Source organism: Ictidomys tridecemlineatus, unplaced genomic scaffold, assembly GCF_052094955.1.
Source record: "Ictidomys tridecemlineatus isolate mIctTri1 unplaced genomic scaffold, mIctTri1.hap1 Scaffold_147, whole genome shotgun sequence".
NCBI classification, from domain to species: domain Eukaryota; kingdom Metazoa; phylum Chordata; class Mammalia; order Rodentia; family Sciuridae; genus Ictidomys; species Ictidomys tridecemlineatus.
The window spans coordinates 344909-361695 of NW_027521300.1; the positions used below are offsets into that span (position 1 = coordinate 344909).

Consider the following 16787-nt stretch of genomic DNA (forward strand, 5'->3'; position numbering starts at 1 on the left):
GAGACTCTTGGTTGACGCCTGGAGACGTGGGACCAGGGCCTTTTCCCCAACCTTTCATGCCACCCTGACGCTGCCACTCCTTCCCAGTCACCCGTTTACTATAAGAACCCTGTGTAATGAGGGACAACGAGGTACAGACCCTTTGCCACCTTCACTAGGGCTGAGTGTTAATCTCTGGACTCTTGTTCCAGAAATAGCGCCAGAGGCTCCTAATGTTACCAGGCTGCCTTTCTAGGGGGCGGGAGCTCTCTGGTGGCCCCGTTACCCTCACCAAGCAGTCCTTCATTAGGGGGCTCCATCCCCTTACACGGGGGCCCTGGGGCAGGGAAGGTGGGCAGCGTTTTCACGGCCCTTAAGATGGGGCTCACTGTAGGCAGGTCTGGGGCAGAGTCTGGCGGTGGCGGTCCTCCATTCACCGAGGCTCCCATCTTCTTAGAGGCCCTGTGGGCCAGGTCAGCTGGGCCGCCTTCTCCTGGGTCTTCAGAGGTGGAGTCACTGAAGGCCAGGGGAGGGCAGGGTGGGTGCAGGCAGTCCTGGAGGCTCCGCTCCTCAGAAGCATCTTGTGCAGGGCCACTGGGCAGGGTTCTCAGGCCCTAGGACACTTGAGGCTAACTGTAGGCCAGGCAGGGCCCAGGGGGCTGCAGCATGGGCCACCCCTCCCCAGTGGACATATTGTACCTGTGAAATATTGGTATATCTGGAGTAGGACTGCCCCCTGTGTCACAGCTGGAGCTGGCAAAAGGAGAGGAGATTCCAATTATATGGGACTGGGAAACTTCCTTATTGATAGCTTTGGGCAAAGAAAGGAGACTGGACTGGTTGTGGTGGCCTGGTGATACGGCTCCCTTTTATTTCATAATAAATGGATTTTGCCATAAAAAGTTAATAAAAAATGTAAAAATCCAGCCTACTATGTTCTGTTTTTAAATACTCATGGGAAGAAATAGAAATAATAAACTTCAGTTTTCTGAAATGATAGAAAAATTAATTTTTACTTGATACAATTAAATTGTGCATATTACACAAAGATTACACATTGTTAAAGCAGAATTATCAGGAGAAGACACAAAATACTTAGAAATAGAGAACAGAATTAGATGGAAATATAAGATGTTTAGAATTTAAATAACATTCAGATTGTTGTGAGACTAAAGATAAAAATGAGTGATAAAATATATTTTATCTGATGTTAATAAGTTGATCACAAAATTGTGTCCATATTAATTGCAAGGACACTCTTAAATTTATAAATCACCTGAAGAATAAATTAAATATAAAGAAAAAGGAACTCAATGAAACCTATGATTTTGTTCTTTTTTTCCCCTGCGATCTGTGGCTTATTCTTCTTGTATAACTACAGGGTTCAAAGTGATGTTTCCATGCCTGCATATCTTGTGTAAATCTACTTCCTCAAAATACTTCACTATGGGGAGGGCTTCCGAACTTCCCTTCTATTCTGAAATACACGAAGCATTATTGTTATTGCCCATGGGTGGCACTGCAGGACAGCTCAATGAGTGAAATGAGCTATACACAAAGTGGGAGTGATTTTGTTGTTACAGTAGCAACTTGGCCTCACCCTCACTGCCCAGGTGCTGGCTCCATGAAGTCCCAGGAGCTGAGTCCATGCCTGTGTCTCTCTCACTTGCAAATGCCAAATCCAAATGGAATTTGCCCCATTGGTGTGAAACTGCTCTTGTACAGACTTTGCACTGCACTTTCTAGTTCCTGCTATAAACAGTAAAAAAGCATACAAAAAATTATAATGGTCTGAACCACAAATATTGCTAACCCACCCTTCACAAATGTCGAACTGCATGGACTTCCAAGCTTTGTGGACACTCTGTTCCACCCACTCCTACACACAAACAATTCCTTTTACTTCAACTGTTTCCATTTTGTAAAGAAAGAGACATGTCATCCCTCAGGACAGGGGCCTCAGAGTTTTAAGCCTTAACCTTAAAGCATGAGTGTGGGGAGCCACCCTGGGTGAACACGCATTTCAGTCTTGAAACCCGGGGTCCGGAACAATTATTGCTTTCTACAGTAACTTGGGCATTACTCCAGCTCAGATAGCCAGGCATGGCACCAGGTGGAAGTGTCACCTGCTGGGGTTGAGCTACACTCACCTGTTCCTTAGAATTCTACCCCTTCCGCTTTTTTGGATAGAATGCTCTAAGAAACAGCGTCCCTCTAATAAAAGCCCACCTCCAAGTGTGCTTGCTCTCTCTATCAGCCTCCCATGACCTCCTCTTGCCCCCCTTCTTGACGAGCCTGAGGCCGGGTGATGGAAAAGCCCTCCTGAAGCTTACTGAAGGTATTTTGTGTCTGTGTGGTATCTTGTGTCACCCCAAATTCATATGAGTCACTTAGTTCAGCCACTCGTACTGGTGGGGGGTGGCACATGAGAATCCTCCACATCTTTGCCAGCATTTGTTATTTTTCTTTCTTTCCTAATGGTCATTCTAACTGGGCTGAGGTGGAATACTGGGGTTCTCATTTATTTTTTCCTGATAGGTTAAGGATGTCAAGCATTTTTAATACATTTGTTGGTAATTTGTATTTCTTCTTTTAAAAGTGTATACTCAGGTCATTTGCCCATTTTTCAGTGGAATAAGTTGTGTGTTTTGTGATTTATGTCAGTATTTTCTGGTTCCTTAAATATACTGGAGATTAACCCTAGGTCATATGAATATTTGCAACTACTTTCTACCATTATCTGGTTGTCTCTTCACTGAGGATGTGGAAGAGGAGGAAATCACATTTGCTCTTGGTGGGAACATAAATTAATTCACACGTTATGGCAGACAGTATTGAGTTTCCTGAAAAATCTAAAAAGAGGTATACCAGGGGATGCAGGTATCCCACTTCTGGACATGTATCCATAGGATCTGGTAACAGCATATCAAGCAGATACCTGCTGAGCCTCGTTTCTTGCAGCTCTGTTCCCAGTAGCTAAGACACAGAATCAGGTGCTGCCTATTGACAGAGGACTGGATAGAGAAGGTGTGGTCTTACACACAATGGAGCAGCATTCAGTCACGCCAACATGAAATCCTGTCAGTTAAAGCACAAGTGTGAAGGCAGAAGGCCCTATGTTAGTGGAACCAAGCCAGACCCAGAAAGATGAGACCCACATTCACTCTGTCATGTGGAAGATCAAATGTGCTGACCTGAAAGCGTACCAGTGGTCACTACAGGTAGGTCAAGTGCGTGTGCAGTGGTGGGTGGGAGCTGGACCTGAACCGTGTGAAGTGGCTGCTTGTAAGGAACTGCTGAAGGGGATGAGCCTGCTGCACACTGAGGCGCCTGGCAATGCTCCTCACCAGTTCCTGCATCATGCCAGCAACATGTCCACAGGCCACTCAGAGCAGAGGCTTGAGCTTATCAGAAAGCACAGGAAAAGGAGAAGGGAACTCTCTCAGGGGGGTCTTCTCAGGAGAAGGAAGGTGCCCTCCTCCTGCACTCCAGTTTGACTGGGGGTTCCAGGGAAGCTGCCAGAGAGCCCCGTCCAGGGCCCCCTTTGGACATTTGACTGAAGCATGGGCACTGTATGGTCAGTGTTGGAGTCTTTAAGGAAATCGAGTCCCCCTTGGTTTTGGCTCAGCTTCCTGTGCCCTTTGTCAGTTTGTCACCCTCTGGATAGCCCTTGGCAAGCTTTCTGTGAGCTTCTTGATGTTCTGGTTGACAGGTGGATTGGTGGTTGTGACCATTTCAGTGATGAGGGAAGGTCCAGGGAGTGGCACAATCTTGAAACAACAGTGTGTCCGAAGGTGGTGTCATTATGGCTGGGAAGGCTCTGTCACACCAAGCCCCCGACTCCCAAGTGCTTGCCTGTCAGGTAGTATTCCTTGTGGCGTCCAGTCACCCTTCATGCCTTCCCCTGACCAGCCACTCATTGCTGACTGAAATCCACCCCACACAAGGTTTAAGGTCCCTGCATTATTTTAGGGCATTTATGGGTCCGTTTCATCTGACTGCTCACTGGTGACAGATGGTCAATGTGGGAGTGACCCAGTCCTGGTTCTCCATCAGGTGTGGCAGGGGCAGTTAAGGGTGTTTAGCATAAGGGAAATCAGGAGGTCCATGGCACAGCTGCCAGGTGACTGATGAGTCATCCGCAGGCAGGGATCTTGCTGGGACAACTATAAAATGGACAGGAAAGTATTATTTTTGTAAACCATTAGGCAAAAGTCATCAGTGGTATCATTAGCCAGGCTGTGGAAACTATGAAAATAGTAAGTAACTCTTTAAAGCTTAAGGGGAATGCAAATTGTCATTGGTCTGTGAATGAAGATCATTTAAGCTTTGGAAACATTATCAATGTCTAAAACAATTTAAGATTTTTAATTTCATCAGATTAGTAAAAAAAATTTTTTTAAAGCATTACCTCTGTGTTTACCATAGGGATTCATTTAACTGTGTCACTTCAGGCTGTCACATGCCACACTGCATGTTTTATGTGAGTCTGAGGGATACACCATGGGGTTTATCATGATACTAGCAGAAAGCATGTCAAGTCCACATGTAGGAACTTAGAATGATTTTTACGTCTGAACGATTATTAGGCTGAAATTGTCCCAGGGCATATTTGTTACCCTGGCAGAGTCCTTGATGATAATTTTTATTGGGCATTCCTGCATAAGGACCCTTTCTTTACAGCCTTCAGAATGGATTTATTTTGTTAGGGCTAATACAATTGCGCATCTCATGTTATACTAAAAGGACCATTTTCCTTCCTTCTAACTGTGTTTGCATGGCTGTTAGTGATCCTACTTTCTTACCTGGTATTAAAAATCTAGTTGGTCAAAAGTTGTCTTTATTTTTATTACTGTTTGTTGAGAGCCACAGCCAAAGGGGCCCCAGCAAACTTCCAGCTGCCAGCAAACTTCCAGCTGCCAGCTGATGATTGGCTCACAGCGGCCCCAGCAACATCTAGCTGATTGGCTCCTCTGCAGTGATGTTCATTGGGCTGTTTCCCCGCCCTTCAGACTGCCAGCTGATGATTGGCTCACAGAGGCCCCAGCAACATCTAGCTGATTGGCTCCTCCACGGAGCTGCTCATTGGGCTGTTTCCCTGCCCTTTCAGACCACAGAGCTGCTCATTGGGGGACTTCTTTGCCTCCGCCCATGCAACCCAGCCAATCGGCCTCAAGAGCAGGAGGATTGTGGGAGGTTGAGAGGCTGGTGTGGGGGTGAGAGGCGTGTGGAAGCCGGTGGTGGCAGTTGGGCTCTGAGGGTTTTTTCCCTGAGGAACTGTTTTGTTTGGCGTTTCTAGTTCTAAAAATAAAGTTCGTTTCTTTTGACAAGTGGCTCCTGAATTGTGCCCAGCCAGACTGCGGCATTTGGTGGCTCGCACGGGAGCGACTGAGGGTAAGTAAACTGCTCGTCCCTGAGGGCAGGGCGAGAGGATGGGCAGCCATTCTAAGTCTCCTCTTTTGTTTTGCTTCATTTTTGTTTTAAGTTGCCTGTCCCTGGAGATTAGTAAGAGGGAAGAAAAACCGCTCACATCTGAGGAAAAACTATTTGCGTCTGAGGAACAGATAGGGAGAAAGGCTATAATGAATTTTTGTTGTTCCATTTTTATTTCATTCTGTCTCGGTTTTGTTTGGCGTCATCTTGTTGGGTTGTATTATAGTAGAAATACGGGATCAGAAATTAGTAAAAAACAAACCGAAAGAGTGTTAAGTAAATTGTTAGAGGAAGGAGGCTTCCCAGTAAAATCAAGAGCAGTCAGGGCATATGTTGATACAATACAAAAATGTAGCCCATGGCTTTTTAAGGAGGAGTTGTTAGATATATCACAGTGGGACCATCATGGTGAAGATTTAAAAAGAATAGAAAAGAACAACCCAGGGACTCTGTCTGTTGGCACATTGCCATTGTGGACATTTGTATCTGATTTACTTAGTCCAAAGCCTTCAGTTCAGACAAAGGTAGAGGAAGGAGAAGACATATTGATTCAAGTAAAAGAGAAGGTCTCTCAAGTTAGTCAGACAGAGGAAAAGATTCAAGTAAAAGAGAAGGTCTTTCGAACTAGTGAGACAGAGGAAGGAAGTTTAGAGCAGAAAAAGCCAGGGGAAAAGTTAAAACAGGAGACTGCTGCTAACACCTTTCTATCAGAAAGCGTAAGTGTCCGACCAACAGCACAGGAGACTGCTACTAACAGCATTCAATCATCAGAGGGCATAAGTGTCCAATCAACAGCGCCACCTCCATATGCTAGGAGGCTCCCAACCCCCGCAGTTAATAGTTAGGATCCTCAGACAGGATCTCAAGTATTAACATGCCCTGTATTTGAGGTAGGAGGGCAGCGAATTTACCAGGGTTTAAATTTCAAAACAGTGAAGGAGCTAAAAGAGGCTGTAACAACCTATGGTCCTCAAGCACCCTTCACTGAAGCTTGGTCGAATCCATTAACAATTTGAACATGATGCCAGCAGATTGGGCTAATATGAGTAAAGCTGTGCTAAATGGAGGTCAATACCTGTTATGGAAGGTTGCCAATGAGGAATTTTGCAAGGAGATGGCTAGGCGAAATGCAGCAGCTGGTTATCCTCAGAGAAATCTAGCTATGTTGTTAGGGAAGGGACCTTATGAGGATCGGCAGCAACAAATTGCATATGATCCTGGCGTATACTCACAAATTGCTGTAGAGGCGATTAGGGCATGGAAGACTTTACAAGGACATGGAGGTTTACAAGGTCAATTATCTAAGGTAATACAAGGAGCTAATGAACCTTACGCTGAATTTGTAGATAGGCTTATTCAAACAGCTACCAGAATTTTGGGGAATACAGAACAAGCAATGCCATTAATAAAACAACTGGCTTATGACCAAGCGAATCGTTGGTGCAGAGATATCATTAGACCATGGAAACAGGAAGATTTAAACACATATATTAAGTTATGTAGAGACATTAATGAACAATAGCAAGTCATGGCAGCTGCAGTAAAACAGGCTTTAGATGCCAGAGACATTAATGAACAAGGGCAAATTGTGGCAGCTGCAGTAAAACAGACTTTATATGCCAGGCCAAGAACATGCTACAATTGTCAACAAACAGGACATTTTAAAAGGAATTGCCCCATAGGAGGAGGGTTTAACAAAACTAGGTATCAAAGGAGTAGAATACCGGGTATTTGCCCACGATGCGGTAGAGGGAGACATTGGGCTAATGAATGCCGCAGTCTGGCTGGGCACAATTCAGGAGCCACTTGTCAAGAGAAACTAACTTTATTTTTAGAACTACAAACGCCAAACAAAACAGCTCCTCAGGAAAAAACCCTCAGAGCCCAACTGCCACCACCGGCTTCCCACAAGCCTCTCACCCCCACCCCAGCCTCTTCACCTCCCACAATCCTCCTGCTCTTGAGGCCGATTGGCTGGGTCACATGGGCGGAGCCAAAGAAGTCCCCCAATGAGCAGCTCTGTGGTCTGAAAGGGCAGGGAAACAGCCCAATGAGCAGCTCCGTGGAGGAGCCAATCAGCTAGATGTTGCTGGGGCCGCTGTGAGCCAATCATCAGCTGGCAGCTGGAAGTTTGCTGGCAGCTGGAAGTTTGCTGGGGCCCCTTTGGCTGTGGCTCTCAACATCTCCCCCTCTCTGTTTAAACAACAAGCATGTGGCTTAGGGACCGTGCCTGCCTTAGGTTGTCCAATACTACATATGGTCCTTACCCGTTATCGGATGAGCTGACCTCAAGGCATCAGCCTCCTGTCTTAGGTTGGTACCATTGCAATTGGATCTTACCCGTCACTGACTACTAGTCCAGTATACAGCCACATTTGTGGAGAGGTCTTTGTACCAGAGGGGGTGGGGGTGAGGTTCTTTGCCTCACCTCTGTTGGCCCCCAAATTTTAGCTGAACGATCATGACAAGCAGAAGGGAGGAAGATACACCAAGCCAATTGATGGCTCCTTTTGGAAAAATTGTACCACCGATGACATTATCAGCAAAAATACCCCAACACTACCACAAGTCGATGCACCAACAGATAGTTCACAATGCATACAAGTGATACATAGTTTAGGCAAGTTCTGCAAGCAGTTCAATGATGGCTATTGCAGAAACTGTAGATTAGTTTTATCTTTGTCTTCACTGGCACTGGAATGAAGATAGGAATTCTGGCAATAATGGCTAAAGAAAAAATTGTGTAACATTCCAGAAGGCACTAAAAGAAAACAATTTTCTTAACAATTTACATTATCTTGAAGAGAATTATTAAATATAATGAAAAGGAAAGGTGAAAGTAAACAAACAGATCTGTTAACCTCCTTTTTTGTTTACATATTAAAACAATTCTTAACAGTTATTTACCCAATTTAAATTAAACCATTTAAATCACGTGAATAAAAAATATTTGGATCCATTTTTTTCATGAGCGCTCATCATATATGATATATGGACATATGTACATTCAAACATATAACACAAAACAAAGTGTGAACACATAATATAATACATACAACACATAATAGTAAAGGCCTTATAACTTTTTACAGGTGAAATCTCCATTGCAATGTTTAAAAACTCTATAGTAAAAAAAAAAAATAGAACTGATCAGCAAAACATCAACCTAGGTCTGTATGAAATCAAAAAACAAAATAGAACTTCATGATATGGGAAAGGGCAATAATAAAATAGATATTGAAAAAAGCATCCTGGTTCTGTCGCAGATATAAGGATAGCCACCTGTACACTTGTAATCCCAGCATTTCGGGAGGCTGAGGCAGCAGGATGGTGAGTTCAAAGCCAGCCTCAGCAACTTAGAGAGGCCCTAAACAACTTACTGAGAACCTGTGTCAAAATAAAAAATAAAAAAGGCTGGAGATGTGGCTCAGTGGTTAAATGCCCTTGGGTTCAATCCCCAGGACAAAAAAGAAAAAGAAAAATTCTAAAAACTATACATATATAAGTGTGTGTGTGTGTGTGTGTGTGTGTGTGTACATATGAATGTGTTTTTTAAATTTTTTTTATGAATGTGTATTGAAGTTTAAAAAAATGTTCAGATAATTTAGAGAATAAAGAGAAATATGGGTGGAAAGTTATAATATATCTGGAAATTAAAGAGTTGATCAAACTATAGAATATCACCCGTTTTTGTGAAAAAGGCATTTGAATTTATAAATGAGCTGAAGTAGAAAAAAGTAAATTGAATGAAAATAAAGAGAAGGCAACTTACATGCCAGCTCTTTGTTTTTTCCCCCAATTAATTAACATAATAATTGTGTATACTTGCCGAGCACCATCTGATATTTCCATACCTGTATACATCGAGTAAATCTACTACTTCAAAAATACCATGTAATTGTGGTGAGAACAACCAAAGCACCTACTCTACCTTTTTTGAAATATACAAATCATCACTGTCATGGCCACAGGGGTGGAACTGAAAGACGCCTTCTAAGTGGAATAAGCTGTGCAAAAAAATGGCAAGAAACTCTGTTGTATTAAAGCAAAGGCTCAGCCCTGTCCCAGCACTGCCCGGGGTGGGGCTTGTTCCATGAAGGGCCAGGAGGTGAGTCCACATACTGGTCTCTGTCACCCTTGCCAATAGGAAGTCAGAATGGAATTGGCCGCATGAGAGTGAAACTGCTCTTGCACTAAGAGGTTGGCATTGCACTCTCTAGTTCCTACTACAAAAGGAAACAGTCTACAAAATAACAATCTCATGGCTAGAGCCTCAGCTATTCCTAATCCACACATCAGAGATGTTAAATAGTGTAGACTCCCAAGCTTTGTGGGGACTCTTGTCAATCTGCTTTCACACACACACACACACACACACACACACACACACACAAACACACACACACACACACACCAGTTTAAATTCAACTATTTCCAATTCATTAGCAAAGAGATATGCTGTTGATCATCATAAGTAGCCTCACAATACTAATATATGCTTTAACATTAAGACAAACCTGTTGTCCTTTGAATAACCCTCAGTGAGCTTTTTTTTTTCTTTTTTTGGAAGGTCTTGATGCTTTGGTTGCCAGGGTGTTTGGGATTGAGACAGTTGTGGCAAGAAGAGTCCAGGCCATGGGGTAGGGAGTGACCTGATCTTGAAACACTAGTTTTTCTTAAGGGGACGCAATCACAGCTGAGGAGGCATTGACATCCCAAGGCTTCATCTTCCAGGAGTTCTCCCATCAGACGAGGCTCCCTGTGGTTTTCAGTCATCCTCATTACCTTCTCCCTGCTCTCCCCTTCACGACTTCGGTTTGGACGTTCCCCCCAAAACAACGAGTGAGACAATGCAAGAAGGGTTAGAGGAGAAATGATTGGGTGATAAGAGCCTTAACCCAATCTGTGAATTAATCCCCTGATGGGATTAATTGGATGGTAACTGTACACAGGAGGGTGTGGCCTGAGAAGGTGGATCCCTGGGGGCGTGCCTTTGGGGTATATATTTTATAACTGGTGAGCGGAGTCTCTCTCTGATTTCTGATTGTGATGTGAGCTGCTTCCCTTTGTCACACTCTTCTGTAATTATATTCAGCCACATCTTGAGCCTCAAGGAATGGAGCTATGAAACTGGGAGTCCCCACATAAACTTTTGCTCCTTAAAATTGTTCTGTTCAGGTCTTAGAGCAGTGAAAGAAGCTTACTAAAATAATGACTGACTAATGACTGACATTCCCACCTGCTAAGACTCAGTTACTTACATTCTTTGGGTATTTGGGCACTGATTCAATCTGACTTTTCCCTCATGAGAAAGGGTGAAGTTGGGCGGAGTGACCTAAAGTCCTTGTTCTCTATCGGGTGGGACATAGGCAATTAAGGGTACACAGCATCCTGGCATCCGGAAGTCTAGGTGACAACTGGGATCATGCTAGGACAATAATAAATAAGACAGCAAATTGTATATTGTGTACAATTATCATAAAAGCAATCAGCATAATAAGCCTTCTCTGAAACCATGAAGATAGTATATAACTGGATTATCTTAGGGCAGAGTCCAAAATACCATTGATTTGTGAGTGGAAGCCATTTAAGCATTTAAAACATTGGTACAGAAGTTAAAAGTCTAAGTTGTTAGAAGTCATACCAAGGAATGCATACTCCAACACAACTTTTCTTTTACTGTGTTCATAAATGCTTGTGTGTTTCTGTGTGTGGCATGACCTATGTATGTCATCAATATAGACTATATACATTTGTGTCTTTCTGCAATGTCAGAATTTGTTGAATGACGAATTCAGAGGCTACACCACTTTCATAAATGTCAGTTCTCTACATACTTGCATGTCATCTGATTCTAAATACCTACCAAAGAAAATAAGAACATGTAAAGCTGTGAGAGAAAAATGTCAGGTCACATTTATATGTAATCCAATAAAGCTCACTTCTGACTTCACAACTCAGACCCTAAAATTTATGTGCTTCATTCCTTCTGCATTCTTGCCAGCATTTACTGGTATTTGTATTCTTGATGTTTGCCATTCTAGATGCAGTGAGATAGAATCTCATTATAGCATTGATTTGCATTTCTCTGCTAGCTAAAGATTTTAAACAAAGTTTTCATATACCAGTTGGCCATTTGTACTCATTTTTTGAAATATGTCTATTTAGTTCATTGGTTCATTTACTGAATGAGTTGTTTTGCTAGTGGTAGGTTTTTTGAGTTTTTTTTTTATGTTCTTGCTATTAATCCTCCTTTGGAAGAGGAGCTGCCCAAGATTTTCTTCTTTTGTGTAAGTTTCTCTCTTCATAATGCTAATTGTTTCTGGCACTATGCAAAAGCATTTTATCTCCTTGCCATTCCATTGGTTGATTCTTGGTGGTGTTTTCTGAGCTACCGGATTCTCGTGAAGAAAGTTGCTGCCTGGAGCTATATATATAAAAGTGATGATTTTATATATATCTACTCTATCAGGTGCAAAGTTTCTGCTATTTCAAGTTTTTTGATCCATTTGCAGTTGACTTTTGTACAGGGTGAGAGATTTCTATTTTTACTTTTTTTTTTTTTTTTTAAACATGCGTATCCAGTTTTCAAAGGACCATTTGATAAAGATGCTGTCTTTCCTCCAACACAAGATTGTGGCACCTATGTCAAGAAATAGATGCCTGCAACCTGTAACTATGCAGGTTTGTCTCTGTGTCTTCCATTTTGGTTCATTGCCCATGTGTTTAACTTTAGGCTAGAAATATCCTATGTTTGTTACTATGGCTCTGTAGTACACTTGAGGTCAGGTATTGTAATTCCTCCACATTAACTCTTTGGGGTCAGAATTATTTAACTATTATTGGTCTTTTGTTTTGTATAAATTTTAGGATTAGTTTTTCTCCTTGTAAGGAGAATATTATTGATATTTTCATGGGAATTTCATTGAATCTGTAGAATGCTTGGAGTAGTCGGACCATTTTAACAAAATCAATGATACCTATTTATGAATATGAAAGTTTTTTTTTCACCTTCTCATGGCTTCTTAGATCTCTCTCTCTCTGTGTGTGTGTGTGTGCGTGTGTGTGTTTGTGTGTGTCTGTGTGTGTGTGTCTGTGTGTATATGTGTCAGTTTGACTTGTAGAGATATTTCATTCTTTTGTTTAGATTCATTCCCAGTATTTAATTTTATTTTTAAAGCTCTTGTGAATGGAATTGTTCTGCAACAGATTCATTATTGGTATACTCTGAATGTGAATCCTGTTAATTTGGTGAATTTGCTTTTAGAATTTTGTCAACAAAACATCATATCATATCATTTGCAAAGAGGAACAATCTGACTTCTTTCTTTCCTAGTGGTATCCCTTGAGTGTAATGAATAGGAGTGGGGAGAGGAGAATGGGCATCCTCAATCGTTTCTGATTACAAAGAAATGCTTTCAAGTTTTTTCCACTCACCATAATTTTGGCTTTGTGTGTGTAATGTAGAAACTTTATGATGTTAAGTTCCTTGTATTTTTAGTTTATTCAAAAATTTTATCATAAATGGATGTCAAATTTTGTCAAAGACTTTATGCATCTGTTGAGATGTTTGTGTGATTTTTGTCCTACATTCTATTTATGAAGCATATTACTTTTGTTGATTAGCCTGTGTTGGACCATTCTTTCATACTCAGAATGTAACCAACATGACCATGATGAACAATGCTTAGTGTGAGGTTGAATGTGATTTGACAATATTATGTTAAGGATTTTTGCCTCTTTGTTCTTGAGGAATAGTAGTCTGGAGCTTTCTTTCTTTGAAGGTTACATATCTGGATTTGGTATTAAAGTTATACTGGTTAACATAGATTGTATATGCAAGTGTTACCTTTCTGTTTCCTGGAATATTCTGAGTAGAACTTGTACTAGTTCTTCCTTAAAAGTCTATTTGAATTCAGCTGTGATACCATCTGGTCCTGGACCTTTTTTTTTTCTTCAGAGTAACCAATATAATTTTGTTTACAAAAAACCACGAGCCTCCTCTTATTTTTATTTTTAATTTTTCAGGGTGAATGAGAATGATCTTTACACATTTGTTTGCACTTTCCAAATATTCTGCAATGGGCATATTTCACATTTAAAACAAAACAACACCCAAAGTTGATTGCTTCCCAAGAAGGAAAGATTCATGCTGATGTCAGTCATTAGAAGTCACAAAATGCCTCTCCTCCCTGGTCCTCAGGCATACTGGGGAGCTGGGGTGCAGTACTGGGATTCCTTCCCCAGTACTCCAAAACTGAACAAAACAACATGGCCAAATGATAAGAAATGGCTTATAAAGCATTTGACAAATGACATCCACAGAAACTTTTAGGAATTATATTTGTTAGCTCTAGAAGTAGCAAAACCTTGCTGTTAGGTCTCAACATCTTAAAAAACAGACAAGCTGACCACAGAGACCCTGGTTATCTTGCCCTGCTGTGGGACGGGCGAGGTGCACTAGTAAGAGCAATCCCAGCCCATTTACCCAAAGATTATGACCTGGGGCACCACAAGCCCTGCAAAAGATTTCTCTAGGCTCCCACTATAATAAAGTGCAAAATCTGGGTGGCAGCTGAAGGCCCCCCAGACCAGATCCTCCTTCAGCAGCTGCTCCCACAGACAGACTGTCAGTGTCCCAGTGTCACAGAAGTCAGAGATGCAACCCAGGAGGTGAGGTGAACAGGCTGTTCCTCCTGGGCTCTGACCTCTGGGGCAACTCCTTCTCTTTCTGAGGAGTGACCTTGATGCTCAGGGCTGGTTCTTCCATATGGTTGGGACACACTTCTGGGCTGGGCTTCACCCTAGGGGTGGCAGCTTCTTTCCTTCTGGGCACTGGATTTCCCTAGGATGTCCTGTAGAGCCTTCAGGTGGGTCACCTTGGAGGCCTGGTCCAAAGCCTATTCCACTTCCTTTTCTGGACCTGGGTTGGTCCTTCCATCCCATCCTTCTGACCTTCAGCTTCAGCTGCAAATTCAGAGTTCATGGAGTCAGGAGAACTATCTTTGGAGTCAACCTTAAGGCTGCAGGCTTCTTCCTCTAGAAAAGCCATTTCTTCTAGGGAGGAGTTCGCAGGGCGCATAGAGGATCCCTTGGACAAAAGAAGGCCCAGCACTCCTAATTAGGCAGCCTTTGGAGGTGGCCCTGCCCACACCTGGACCACAGGAAGAAGAGGAAGGAGACGCCAGGGAGGAGGGAAGCAGAGGAAGAAGAGAAGGAGGAAGAATTTCTGCAGTGGGATGAGTTCCTGGATAATCACAGCTTCCTCCTTATGACCTTTCAGGTGCTTGGGGCTGCTGCCCCCTCAGGAACATGATGCAGGGCTGTGAGCTGGCCAGTTGGAGGGGGCCACGTTCCTGGGCTCTGAAGGCAGCTGGGCTTGTTGGGACAACCTTCTGCAGTGGTACTTGACCTTGAACTGCTTGGATGCCACGGGCACCTTTCCCTCTTTCCACTGCCCATCCACCACTGTTCTCAAGGTTTCAGAGATGCCATGGCACTTTGGAGAAGTCCCAATGATTGGAGACTGACTAAAGGCTTTGGTTTGACTCCCAAACCCACAACTGGACTCCATGATCACCCAGGCTTCTGTTTGCACTCCTCTACTTCAGGGAACTCAAAGCACTCCAGGGACTGCTAAGTGCTTACCATTAGTTTGCAATACAAAGGCCTTCACAGTGCCCTGGATTGCTAGACCACAATTACTGTCCTCTTGCCCTGCTTGTTCTTCTTCTTGGTGGCTCTGGGCCTTCCTGCAAGACATGGGAATTGGCCAGTGTTCACCAACTCCTCACCTCCTCTGTACTTGGTATTCTTGTTCTGCTTGTATTTTTCCTGCTTATCGTTTATGTTCTCCTTTTCTCTGTGTTTTGACTGGTGAATCACAACAACATTGGGAGGCAGAGTGAATTCCACTTTCCTGAGGTTGAATTCAGACTTTGGTTGGTTCTGTTCTTGGAGAAATTTCCACTGATCCAGGGTGATTTCTCCAGTAGCTGAATCCACCAAGCGCTCTTCTGGCTCTCCTGCTTTGCTATAGGAGTCTCCTTGGAGCTCTCCTTGAGTGGCTCTCAAGATTGTGTCCTCAGGCCCAAGAGCTATTGTTTCCCTGCCCAGGGACACACTCCCATTGTCAGTTTCAAGTTCACTCTTCTGGACATAAAAGAGGACATAGGCACACTGACTCAGGACACAAGCAGTGTCACAGGCCACTACCTTAGCATCGTCCATTTTGTACCACTGGCCATTGCCAGCTTTTATGTAACAATAGTAGTGTCCACTGCGACAACTCACCCCAGCATGGACCAGCACAGCATAGAGGGCATACACCAGTGGGCCTCTGCCCTGCTGAGACATGTATGGCTACATGTCAAGACACTCAGGATAGCGCACGTGCTTAGCAATTTTTTCCCCTGTGAGATCCGAGAACCGTTTCAATACAAGCATAAGAACTTTTGGTGCCTTCTGCAGGGTCAGGGTCTTGCAGGCTGGCCTCTTCTTCTGACAAACACCACACTGGTAGGCGTTCTCCCCTTCCAGCCACTCAGGCTTCACCGAGTGCTCCAGTGCATGCTGCACACTGGGAGCTGCCGTGATGTCTAGCATAATGTCCAGGTAGGGGTCAAAAGTGTCTGAAAGGCCACAGCAGTGGAGACACTTGATTTGCGATCTCCAGCACCCTCCAAATATCTGGTGCATGAGGGTAGGGTCCTTGGGGTGAGCACCTGGCTGCTTGTGCCCACGCAGACATGCTTTCTGCATGGCATGGAGAGTAAAGAGCAGAAATTCATGGGCATCTTCTTGCCAGGAAGTGTGGAAGCCGTGAACCAAAGCAGGCAGGGGCTGAATGACATCCCCAGGGTGGCGGAGAGCCCGTGTCATGTGGGCTTGCATCACACACAGCACGCAGACCCTTTGACGAGGACAGCATTGGCAGTGCTCCTGGGACAGCATGTAGTTGGCCAGGGGAGGTGTGTATGTCAGGCACTGCAGGGCTGCATTCATGTAGCAAGTGTTTCCCATGTTCTACAGCCCAGCACCAGCTGTGGACGGTCTCTGCCAGTTCAGACAAAGTTTCCCTCTAGGAGCCAGCAGTGGCCCCACAGGAGATGAATTCTTATTCAAGTGTGCATCAGGGCAAGGTGACAATGATGACTCTGCAGGTAGAGAAGGACCCAAATGAGCTTTAGCATCAGCTGCATTTGATGAACATTCAGATTTTATACAGTCATGAAACTGAGACTCACCTCCACAGTGGAGTGAAGCTGTCTCCATGTCTCCAGGAGCAGTGACCACCAGGTTTCCCTGCTGAATCTCGAGAGGGGAGAGCTTCTCCTTCAGAGCTGGCCTTCAAATGACAGCCTGGTCCATGTTTT

The 16787-nt window shown here is 43.7% G+C and overlaps 1 protein-coding gene across 1 annotated transcript; it reads right to left on the reverse strand.

Moving 5' to 3' along the window:
• Positions 1–14861: 14861 nt before the first annotated feature.
• On the reverse strand, positions 14862–16510 carry LOC144372691 (ubiquitin carboxyl-terminal hydrolase 17-like). Its single transcript, XM_078035984.1, is given in 1 exon segment — positions 14862–16510. A coding segment is annotated over 1 exon segment (1332 nt). The 5' UTR covers positions 16435–16510; the 3' UTR covers positions 14862–15102.
• Between the last annotated feature and the right edge of the window lie 277 nt (positions 16511–16787).